The sequence below is a fragment of the Meleagris gallopavo genome, chromosome 15, assembly GCF_905368555.1.
Source record: "Meleagris gallopavo chromosome 15, MGAL_WU_HG_1.1, whole genome shotgun sequence".
NCBI lineage: Eukaryota > Metazoa > Chordata > Aves > Galliformes > Phasianidae > Meleagris > Meleagris gallopavo.
Window position 1 is genome coordinate 9,905,971 of NC_139418.1, and position 10,823 is coordinate 9,916,793.

Here is a 10,823-nt window from a genome sequence, read left to right on the forward strand (position 1 = left end):
CCCCGCGTAGCAATATATATCGAATTTATTTACATTCACATCCGCCAGACCCCCCCGCCCTGCGGCACCGCTATGTACATAAGGCCAAGTGTAAATACTTGAATGCACTTAATACAGAATTAAAAAAACGGTCTTTACACAACACGGCACGGGGCCCGGGGCCGCCCAGCCCCAAGCGCAGACAGCACGACGGCACCGCACGCACCACGCACACACGGCACCCGGCCCGGCCACCCAGCACCATGGGGACACAGGCCAGGGGCTGTGGGGCAGCAGTGGGGCCCAGGGGCCGGCCGGGGCCCCCACCCTGCCCCACAGAGCCCAGGAACTCAGCACTCAGCTTCGGAAACGGCGAACAGGGCACTGTCCTGCTTGCCCACCTCGGCCACAGCGGCGGCCAGCTGTGAGAGATTGCCATTGGGGAAGTGTCGGGCCTCCCACAGGTTGAGGATCATGGCCGTGGGGCTGGGCTTGGAGGCGTAGAAGCTGACATGGCTGTGGGGCAGAGGGATGGCATTGGGGTGCAGGGATGGGGATGGCCCTGCCGTCAGCTTCGCCCCATTCTCATGGGTATCAGAATGCAGGATGAGGGCAGATGTCCCTTCCCCATCTCTGAACCCATCCCACCTGTCAAGGTTGAGTTTCTGGGCCAGCGTCCTCCAGTCGGCCCCACGGGCACACGGCGTGTCCAGGCTGCTGATGATCTTCTGGCGGATGAGGAAGGGGATCTTGAAGGCACTGGGACCCACCAGGGCCGGGGAGCCCACCTCACTGTCAGGGACCAGCCAGTCTGAAAACCTCGTGTCCTATAAGGGAAGTGCCATAGAGTGAGTGCAGCCCAGGGGTGCTGGGGGCTCCCCTTGCCACGCCCTCACCTTGGCGATGTTGCAGTTGATGGTGAAGCTCTGCCCATCGCCCTCCACCTGCCAGATCCAGATCTTGCAGGCCAGCTCGCAGGTGCTGGGGCTGAGGCGCTCCAGGGTGAAGGTGCAGTGCAGGTAGGGCTGCAGCCCGCTCCAGATGTGGTAGAAGGGGATTTCCTGCAGCAGGACATGACCGGTGGTCACAGCTCTGGGTGCTGCAGCAAGCCCCCTCACTGCGTTCTCCTTACCTGGTAACTGGCAAGCAGCTTGCTCTTCCAGAGGGAGCTGGGCATGTCGTGGATGGAGAGCCGCAGGTTGTGGTAGCTGTCTTTGAAATGCAGAACACGGGGGGTCCCGATCAGCTGCCCTCCCATCTGCTTCTCCAGCTGCATCACCTCCTGCGTGCACAGACAGTGTGGGGCAGGGCCCAGGGGGGGAGGCAGACATCCCCCCCATCGCACCCCAATACCTTCAGCGCGTCCTGCGTGTCGCTGAGGCAGTAGACACGGATGTTGTACTCAAGCGAGGGGCAGGCGGTGGGCGCGAAGAGGACCAGCTTGAGGCGCTTGGAGGCCGCCATGCTGAGCGACTCGCCCACCAGCGCGAAGCGGCCCAGCTGCTCCGTGAAGATGTAGCACGCCTGTGCCTCCAGCTGGCAGTAGTACAGCTCGGTGCGCGGCTCGGCGCCCAGCTGCAGCACGTCCTGCGGCAGCGAGAGGCGCGATGTGAGCACGGAGACCCCCTCGCTCCCCCCAGCAGAGACCCCCGCCCTGGTGGGTGCTCACCTCCCACGTCCCCTCGCACGACTGCTTCTTCAGCCGCAGGCTCCAGTGCTCAGCGCCCGCCTCCACGCAGTGCCCCATGGCCAGGATGGCGGGACGGGTGAGCAGCACGCCGGGGGGGCCGCAGCTGACGATAGGGCTCAGCAGCGTCTGGCAGCCGGCAAGGGGCAGCCTGGCGGAGGGACACAGGGTTGGGATGGGTTTGGTGTGGTGGACAGCCCTACAGTTTCATCAGCTCCCCGGAAGCCTGGGGAAGGGCAGAGGGCTGGGTTTGGGCTCAGCGCAGTGGGCAGCCCCGTAACCCCAATCACTTGGCAGCCCCAGCACCTACCTCACCTCCTCGTGCTTGTGCAGCGTGAGGTACACCTCGTAGATCTTCCCTCGGGGGATGGCGTCGGGAGGGATCAGCAAGCTGACACCTGTGGGATGGGGATGCTGAGCCCATTCCTGGCGGCCCACGGCCCCCCAGTGTCTGCCGTACCTGTGTTGGGGATCATGAGCCGCCCCCCCAGGAAGTTGAAGGTGCCGTAGGCCATGTTGGTGGTGCCGCGGGGCAGCGAGCGGAAATAGCTCTGGGTGGAGAGCCGGGCCATGAAGTCAGCTCCCTCGGCAGCAGGTGAGCTGTGGTGTAGCGTGTGCCGCCCGGCGCCCAGCGGGCTCAGCAGGTGTCCGTTGGGGAGCTGGAGCTTGGCAGGGCCATCCTGGCGTGGGCACAGCGAGCCCTGGTAGGTCATGGTGGTGGTGCTGAGGTCGGGCTGGATGGTGAGCAGGTTGTCTGCGGCACAGAGCAGGGCTGTGGGGCTAGGTGCCATTGTGTGGGACATGGGCATCTCTGAGGGTCCACCTGGGTACAGAGCCCTGCATCCAGAGTCCTTTGGGATGCAAAGCACTGACTATATAACACAGTGCCCAGAGGCCACTCGGTCACTTCCCAGGGACTCTATAAGGTACAGAGCGCATTCCCACAGCTCCGGGGACACAAAGCACTGACCCTTTAACTACAGTCCCCGTGGGGGACTCCCAGGGGCCAGATGGAGTGCACAGCTCCTACCCAGGGTCTAGAGGTCTGTGACACACTGAAACCCCATCCAGGGCCCAGAGAACCCCCGTGGACTGGGGGACACAGTGTCCCAACAGCAGCTTGAGCACACATCCCTCACTCACCAGCCTTGCTGGGCTTGATGCTGACGGGCTGGAAACCAGTGGTGAGGATGGAGGAGTCTGCCACGTCGGCATCCAGCCCACCCTTCTTGCGGCAGTACACCAGCACGCCCACCAGCAGCAGCAGCACCAGGCACACGGCCACGGCAATCAGCCCCACGTACAGCGCCAGGTCCTCGGCACCCGGGACGGCTGCATGGAGCAGAGCATTAGCACTCCACGAGGACACTGAGGGCCCCCCCATGCCCTCCCCATGGCACTCACTGGGGCTGCACAGCTCGGAGGTGCAGTTGTGGGTCTCCAGCTCGGGGCCGTGGCACTCCTGACCTCCATTGCGGGGTGCAGGCTCAGAGCACTCGCGGCTCCGCCAGTGTGTGCACTCGGCCCCACACACCGACCACTTGCTCCACTCCGACCAGTCTCCATCCACTGCGGGCATAGCGGGCATCAGCCACCACCACCATCCCCTGTGCCCCTTCCCTGTGCCAGGGCTGAGATGGATGCACCCATGACAGGCACAGGGGTACCTGGGCAGAGGGTGGTGCAGGCGCTTTTCTGCACATTTTGCCCCTCGCAGAAAGCTCCCCCATTGAGGGGCGTGGGGTTGGTGCAAGTCCGGCTGCGCTTCTGCCAGCCCCGTCCGCAGCTGGTGCTGCAGCCTGACCACTGCGTCCATGTCGACCAGCCACCATTCACTGTGGGAAGAGGAACCCGTTGGCTGGGGGACAGTGGGAGACGCTGTGGTGGCATGATGAGGAGGGAGCAGTGGGGCAGTACCATAGACAGTGATGGCGGCAGAGGCGCTGCGGCGGCGTGCCACGATGTTCTTGGCCACGCAGGTGTAGTTGGCAGTGTCGGCCAGGCGAGCTTGGCGCAGCACCAGGCTGTGCTCCGGCGTCACCAAGACGTTGGCATCCAGCGCCGGGTCCACCAGCTCCTCATTGCGCAGCCACTCCACCTGTGGGGCACAGGGATGTCACCTGGCACAAAGGGGCAGGCGGAGACCCCTGGCGCATCACCCTCGGCTCACCTCAGCAGGAGGGATGCCCTCGGGAGGGCGGCACGGCAGCACAACACCCTGCTCGATGGACACCTCCCTGGCTGTCGGCTCCTGTTCAAAGTTCTTGCGCAGATCTGGGGAGGTCAGAGGTGAGCAGGGAGGGGTTCCAGCAGCCTGTGCCCTGTCTTCCATGAGGACCCACTGAGGCTGCCCCTGCACTTACAGGCGATGCGCACAAAGGCTTTCTGGCTCTTGGTGGTGCCGGAGGAGCTCCATGCCACGCACTGGCACCAGTACTCCTCCAGACCAAAGAGCTTCTCCACTTGCTGGCGGGTGATCTCAATGCGCACCTCCATCACGGGCAGCCCTAGGATGGGATGGGGCACATCACCTGGGTCCCCACCCATCTGCAACCGCAAGAGCGATGCAGGATGCTCCCCACACCCACAGGTGCTGCTGCTCTGGGGAAGCGGTGCCACCAGCACTCACCAGTGCTGCGGTCAGTGCTGCGCTGCGTGATGTGGTCACCTTGGTGCACCCACTCCCCATTGCACTTGAAGTAGATCTGTGTGGCAGGGGTGGCGCGGCAGGCCAGGCTCACTGCCTTGTTCTTCACAATGTAGACATCATCGGGCTCCAGCAGGAAGTGGGGCAGCAAATCGGGGGACACGCCTGATGCAGGGCTGGCCACTGTCACACTCTGCTGGGCGCCTACAGGGACACGGGGGATCAGCCACCTCCAGGGACACCAATGGCCCCATGTCCTGCAGCTGTCCCCCCCGCCATGCCACCAGTCCCCCCCCCCCATCTGTCAGCGAAAGGAGCAGCACAGTGGCTGTGCCCACTGAACCCACACCGATCCCTCATGTCTGCACTTAGCACTAATGAAAAGCAAATGGAGTGTGACCAATAAGGGACATCGCTCACTCCCCCAGGGCACAGCACAGTGCCCGCTGCTCCCATCCTCCTGAACATCACCAGGGCCGCATCCTGCCCGCTGCATCCTACCCAGTGGGAGCCATGGAGTGCACACCCCACTCCCATGCCATGAGGTATGTTGGCTCCTGGGAGTGGGCACATACATGGTACATGGGGACTAGTGGTGTCCCCAGTGTTGGGATGGCATCTCCGGTGGTGTCAGGCATCCCTCAGCATTGCCTGGGGCTGTGGGAGCCACACACGAGGACACCACGGGGATGGTGACACTGGGGACAGGGCACGTGGCACGGCCTGGAGGTGCCCGTGTCCCCAGCCCCACTTCAGGCACCCGCTGCAGAGAGAGTTAATAAAACAGGGCCCTAAATAAGCATTTGATTAACAAACGATAAAATAGCGATTGTGTCACCGAATGAAGCTGTAATTGCTGCTGCTAATTGGCTGGTTAGGATTTAATAAGCAATTAAATGGGATGGAATGCGCAGTAAATAAGTGCCTTCGTTTGGTACCCGCCCGCTGCCCCCCATGTGCCCACTGTGCCCCCACTCATCACATGGGGCACAGGGGCTCCTGTCCACACACACAGCGGGGACACGGGGGGCACTGGGGACATGGGCATCCCTCAGGTCCTGGCTGAGCCGTCTGGGGGGGTCAGCACACACTGCTCTCCCTAGATGGACAGGGTCTCTCCACGGCAGGGAGCAGTGCTGAGCAATCCCAGCTGCCATGCCCACTGGGACGGGCAAGGTGTGGCAGCTCATTTACACGGGGAAGATGAACGGCCATCATAACGCGCCGGTTATTACCCCATCAGCACTTTTACAATGTCACTAGCAATTAATTTAATTAAAACCCCTGTCCGGGATAGACAGGCATTTCATATTTCACTGCTTTAATAACCCCCCCAGCCGCAGCCTGGGGCTGGCCTGGGGGTCATGGTGCGGACATGGGCTGCAGTCCCTCCCCGGCAGTGTGGCCACGTGTGCCAGCAGTGACACAGGGCCCTGCGGTCCCCACGGCTTTATCTCATGGGTACCCCTTACACCTCCCACCCATGCACTCCGGGGCTGTGCTGGGCAGAAGGGCTATCCAGAGCCAAATATGGATGAAATCACCACTTTGCCTCCACACAGCAATCAAGCTGCCGGGCTGCGGCTGGCATGACGGTGAATGGGTGAGCAGAGCTCTGGAGACCTGCCTTTCATCACCCGCAGAATGAGGCCAGAGAGCTCTGAGGTGGGTGTTTGTCCATCTCAGCTACGTGGAGGCATGTGGGAGGCAGCGTCCCAAGAGCCACCCCAGCCACCCCTGCAATCCTGGTGGGCAGGGTGAGAGCACGGGCAGCAGACTGCGGGGATGGGCACCGAGTGCAATGCAGCACATGGAGCTCCTGGGGGGGAATTCCATCCTGCCACTGACACCAGCAGCGCAGCGCCACAGCACACTGATGGCACCGAGTTTCAGTGGGGCTGCAGCCACGAGGCAGGGCAGCCATGGTGTGGGTGCTGCATGCAGCACGTGCACCCCAACCTTCACAGGCACCCCAAGCAGCCCTGGCTCTCCCTGCACCTCGGGCACCCTGAGCACAGCCATCCCAAATACCTTCAGGGCACCCCATGCACCAGTGGCGTCCCACACACTGTGAGCACCCCATGTGCCACAAGCTCTCTGAGCACCACACGCCTCACAGACCCCAGGCAGCCTCCGCTGCAGACACACCAAGCACCACGGACACCCCACGTGTGCGCGGGGCTCCCACACTGCGCGCTCGGCCTCGCGCTCACCTGCTGCTGCGTCACCATGGAAACAGGAGAGATGCTCATGTCACCTTGGCAAGCGGAGCCACCTAACTTTGGGGAGGATGGGGGACGGGGATGGGGGGCTCCAGGTCCCGCTCCCCTTCAGCACCCCCACTGCAGTGCAGGGAGCACGGCCCCGAGCAGCCGCCGTCTCAGCAGCAGAGCGGGTAATTGGGACGGCAGCTTGATAAATCATCGCCAGTAAACCTAGTGCATTAGGCAGGGCTTTATTATCAATTATCCCCCACCCACGTGGGCTAACGAGCACACCGGCAGCCTAATGAAGGGGCAGCGTGCCTGGGCCTGCACACGGGACCTCGGGGTTCTACAGGGCCGGGTGCTCCCCGTGCCAGCAGAGGAGATGTGGGCACCCCTTCACCCAGCACTCTGGCTGTCACCCTGCAAACACAGCTGCTGTGTGGGGACATGGGAAGGTCAGCGTGCTCTTGGCAAGGACGGGCTGCCCATGGGTGACTGCAACAGTGCCACCAGCCCCATGACACCCCTGTCCCCAACACAGAGCTTCATGCCATCCCCGTCCCCAACACACACTTCCCCCCTGTCCCTGCAGTAGGGTGGGGACCCAGCTGCCAGCCTTTGCCCCCTCCAGCTGTGCCCCCCCTGGGATCTCTCCACATCACCGTAGGCTCTGCAGCCGGCAAATTAAATCCCCAGCTGGAGCCCCATAAATCGTGCCCCGCGCCAGGCCTGGCACTCCATTAAAATGAAAGATATCCTCACACTTTGCAGGCGCCCAGCCTGCACCCCGGCAGCAGGTAATTAAAGCGATAATTGCCGCTGATTGCACCCGCCTAAACGAGGGGAAGGAGGATGGCCAGGGGCAGAGGACGCTTCCAAAGGGTGCCAGCATGGCCTGGTGATGGGGTCCCCTTGGGCAGGGGCTGAAGTGGCAGTGCCAATCCTGTCCGGGAACACAGCCAGTGGGGTCGGACGCCAACACCGGGCAGGACTGTGCCCTACAGGTGCCAGCCAGCCCTGCAGCCACGTCCTGCAGCGCTGCAGGAGGGGATCACAGTGTGCCCAGCTCCTGGCAAGCGTGTGGCAGCGTCTGGGCGCTGATTAAGCGTGTGGTTGTTATGAATGAATTAGTCAGGCGGGTTTGCATGACAATGGAACTGCCTAATTATGGATTTTAGCTGATAATGCTCTCCCCATTACATGCAATTAGCATGTGCCAGTGTGGGCACAGCTCTGCAGGCTGCACCCTCGCACCGCCAACGCCACCCAATGTGTGCCCACGCCACAGGCACACCAGAGCATCTCAGCCACTGCACTATGGTACCCAATGAGCTCTGCTTCTGGGTGCCTCCCTGGCCCCAATCCCCCTGTAGGCTGTGTGCCATGCCGTGCCAGCCCCACAAGCAGCAATGGGAGCATTGTGTGGAGAGGATCCCAGCTTCATGTGGTGCCTGGGGACTGCCCTAGCCCCATGCTGGCACCAGGCCGTGCTGGGGATGGAACACAACCTGGGGTGAGCTGAGCGGCTTTTCTGGCTCTCCTTTAACTGACAGTGAAGAGCAAAGCGCGCTCTGTCCCCGCTGGGAGGAGCGTCAAGGTCACCCTCAGCCCTGGGTCCCTGGTTGCAGTGGGAGGGGAACTGGGTGGTTGGACACACACGGCCCTGGTGCTAGGTCTGGCCCCATCCCACCCACAGATTCTTGCCCACATAGCAGTGACCTGCAGCCCCAGCATGCCACAGCCCTGGGGCTGGGAGGGAAGGGGGTGGGACATGAGAATGCCCCCAGGATGCAGAAGGGATCCTCATGTGCCCTATCTGCAGGGCAGCACACAGCCTGCAGGAGCAGCCACGTTGCCAACAGCCAGAGCAGGGCAAGCACTGAGGGTGGGATATGTGTGGTATGTGGTCTCCATGCTGACACCTGAGTGACCCCAGGTGGGACAGCACCCATGGCCCAGCCCCAAGCATCACCGCCAGCATCCCATCCCTTCCCACCAGCACCTGCCAGGCTCCTCCAGGTTTGATGTAGTGCCAGCCCTGCGTGGCACCCAGCCAGAACAAACAGCCCTGGGCAGGTTGCGTCTGCCACGCTCGTGCTGACAGCTGGCACGGCAGCTTCCCGGCTGCCCCACGAGCACCAGCACTGCCCTGCTACCTGCCCTGCTGCTGGGCCCTTTGTGGGATGCAGTGAGCTGGAGGGGTCAGGCTGTGCTCTGGAGGTCCCTGGAAGGGGGTGCCCAGAAGAAAGGAAAGGGTTCTCAGGCAGTGATGGGAAGGATTCTGCCTCTGTCCGTACCCACCCACCAGAGCAGCAGCTGGGCAGTGCAGCCCCGGCACCTCAGTGCTGGCTCTGCCCTGCTGCCCATGGATGAGTCCCAGCCCATGCAGCTGCTCGTGCCCTTCCCTGTGGGCACGGGGAGCAGAGCGAGGACTGAGGACGGTGCTTCGTGGCTGCAGGCAGGGCCCCGGCGCAGGCACCTGGGTACCCAAATCCCCCAGCATCTCTGGGAACGGGAAGGGTTGCCACGCCGTGCCGGACTAGAGGGGTGCCCAAAGCACCGAGGCTCAGCCCACCGTGCCGAGCAGCGGCCACGCAGGTGGCTGGGCTCCGTCGCGCCGCGGACGGCTGTGAGCTGCCTGCCAAGCGAGCGATGCTGACGGGTGAGCTCCCGCAACGCGCTACCCGGCACCGCTGCTGGCACCGCCACCCCTCGGCTGCCCGGCTCTGCCACTGCACATCCAGCACGGGGCGCAGCCACCGTCCCGCACCTCCTCTGTCCTCTGTCTGTGGGTCACTGCGGCCCCGCGGTGCCATGAGGACGGCCGTGCTCCATGCCCAGCTGAGTGCTGGTGCCGCGGCACCCTGTGTATGCGGTGCTCTGCACCCAAAGTGGCTGCAGCCAGGGAGCAGCGTGCCACCCGCTGTGCCAGCTCTGCAGCGTCCCTCTGAGGATGGGGCCATGCGGGGAGCCCTGGGTGCGGGGTGCCCGCCTAGGAAGGACGTTTGCGGGAAGCAGAGGGCTGTAACCCTACCCCCCCCCATAGTGCGGGGTGCGTGCCCAACTCATCCCAACCGGGTGCCACCGCGCCTGCTCTGCGCATCGATTCCAGGCGAGGGGACGTCTGTGGTGGTGGCAGCGGGGGGTGATGGCCGAGACCCCAGGCTGCAGAGGGACCCCCTACCCCGTACCCACCCCCCCGCAGAGCTCACGTCCAGCTCGGGCGCAGCTCCCCTCCCCCAGCTCGGTCCTTTGTCTGCAGCCGCCACTTTCAGACTAACGTGACACCTGCCAGGAGCCGCCACCACCGGCACCTCCCTCCCGCCCCGCAGCCCCCGGCCCGCCGTCGTTGGGGGGGGAGGGGGGTGAGCCGACACAGTATCTCCCGTCCGTGCGTACGGCACACAGGGGACAGCCGGGCTGCAGCGACACCCACACAGCTCCACGGACCCCACGCCGCGGCCACCCAGACTCAGTCCCCAGGGTGAGGATAACCCCGTCCCCCGCGTCAAGCCCGCTGCTCGGACGGCGGCGGGGACCGCACACACTGGGTGAGGACCGGCGCACGTAGCAGCGCCGTTTGGGACACCCAACGACCCACGGAACAGAGGTGCCGTGGGGCAAAGGGACACGCGTGGACGCGGGGCGGCAGCGCCCGGCTACGGGCACCGCGCGGCGGAAGATGCCCCGTTACTCCGCACCGGGGGCAGCGGGCGCAGCGTACAGAGGACAGCCCCCCGCCGGGCCCCCACCCGCCGCCCTCCCGGTGCCGCTCTCCCGGGTGACCTTGCCGCGCAGGGACTCACCGGCGGCGGCCAGCAGGGCAGCGGCGAGCAGGGAAACGAGCGCTCCCGGTGCTGCAGCGGCGGCGGCGGAGGGGGCCCGGCGGCGGCGCGGCCGCGCACCCATGGCGCGCCCCGCGGAGCGCTGCGCGGGGCGGCGCGGGGCGAGCGAGCAGGCGGCCCTCAGCGGGCCATGGTGCCTCCGGCCCCGGCCCCGGCCCCGGCGCTGCTGCCGCCCGCGCCGCGCCGCCCCGCGCCGCTCCGCCCGGCGCCGCCAATGCGGGGCGGCCGAGCGCGGACCCGCCCGCGGGAGGGACGGCGCAACAGCTGGGCGCGCCCCCGCCGCCGAGCGGGCACGGCCGCCCCCGCCCCGCGCCCGGCACGGCACGGCACGGCACGGCACGGCACGGCACGGCACCCCGCTCCCGCCCCGCGCGCCGCCCTCTGGCACCGCACTGCCTACCCCGCGCACGCACCGGTGGGCCGCTCCCCTCCCCGAGCAGCCCCACGCGTGGCGCAGC

At 65.0% G+C, this 10,823-nt stretch overlaps 1 protein-coding gene across 1 annotated transcript; it reads right to left on the reverse strand.

The window, feature by feature from the left end:
* Positions 1 to 7: 7 nt before the first annotated feature.
* UNC5A (unc-5 netrin receptor A) lies at positions 8 to 10,553 on the reverse strand. Its single transcript, XM_085236307.1, has 16 exons — positions 10,327 to 10,553; positions 4,296 to 4,517; positions 4,030 to 4,173; positions 3,837 to 3,940; positions 3,584 to 3,764; positions 3,334 to 3,501; positions 3,071 to 3,235; positions 2,810 to 2,998; positions 2,127 to 2,420; positions 1,977 to 2,064; positions 1,649 to 1,817; positions 1,333 to 1,566; positions 1,112 to 1,261; positions 876 to 1,040; positions 628 to 806; positions 8 to 495 (listed from the first exon to the last, which is right to left on the reverse strand). The coding sequence occupies exons 1-16, from the start codon at positions 10,427 to 10,429 to the stop codon at positions 330 to 332; spliced, it is 2,721 nt and encodes a 906-aa protein (XP_085092433.1). The 5' UTR covers positions 10,430 to 10,553; the 3' UTR covers positions 8 to 329.
* Between the last annotated feature and the right edge of the window lie 270 nt (positions 10,554 to 10,823).

Bases quoted from the DNA above. Each gene is read 5' to 3' on its own strand.
- UNC5A (XM_085236307.1), bottom strand. From the start codon at position 10,429: ATGGGTGCGCGGCCGCGCCGCCGCCGGGCCCCCTCCGCCGCCGCCGCT. The intron at 3,765-3,836 runs GTGAGCCGAGGG...TGTGCCCCACAG, and splicing joins AGGGCATCCCTCCTGCTGAG to GTGGAGTGGCTGCGCAATGA. The intron at 3,502-3,583 runs GTACTGCCCCAC...CTCTTCCCACAG, and splicing joins TGCCGCCATCACTGTCTATG to TGAATGGTGGCTGGTCGACA.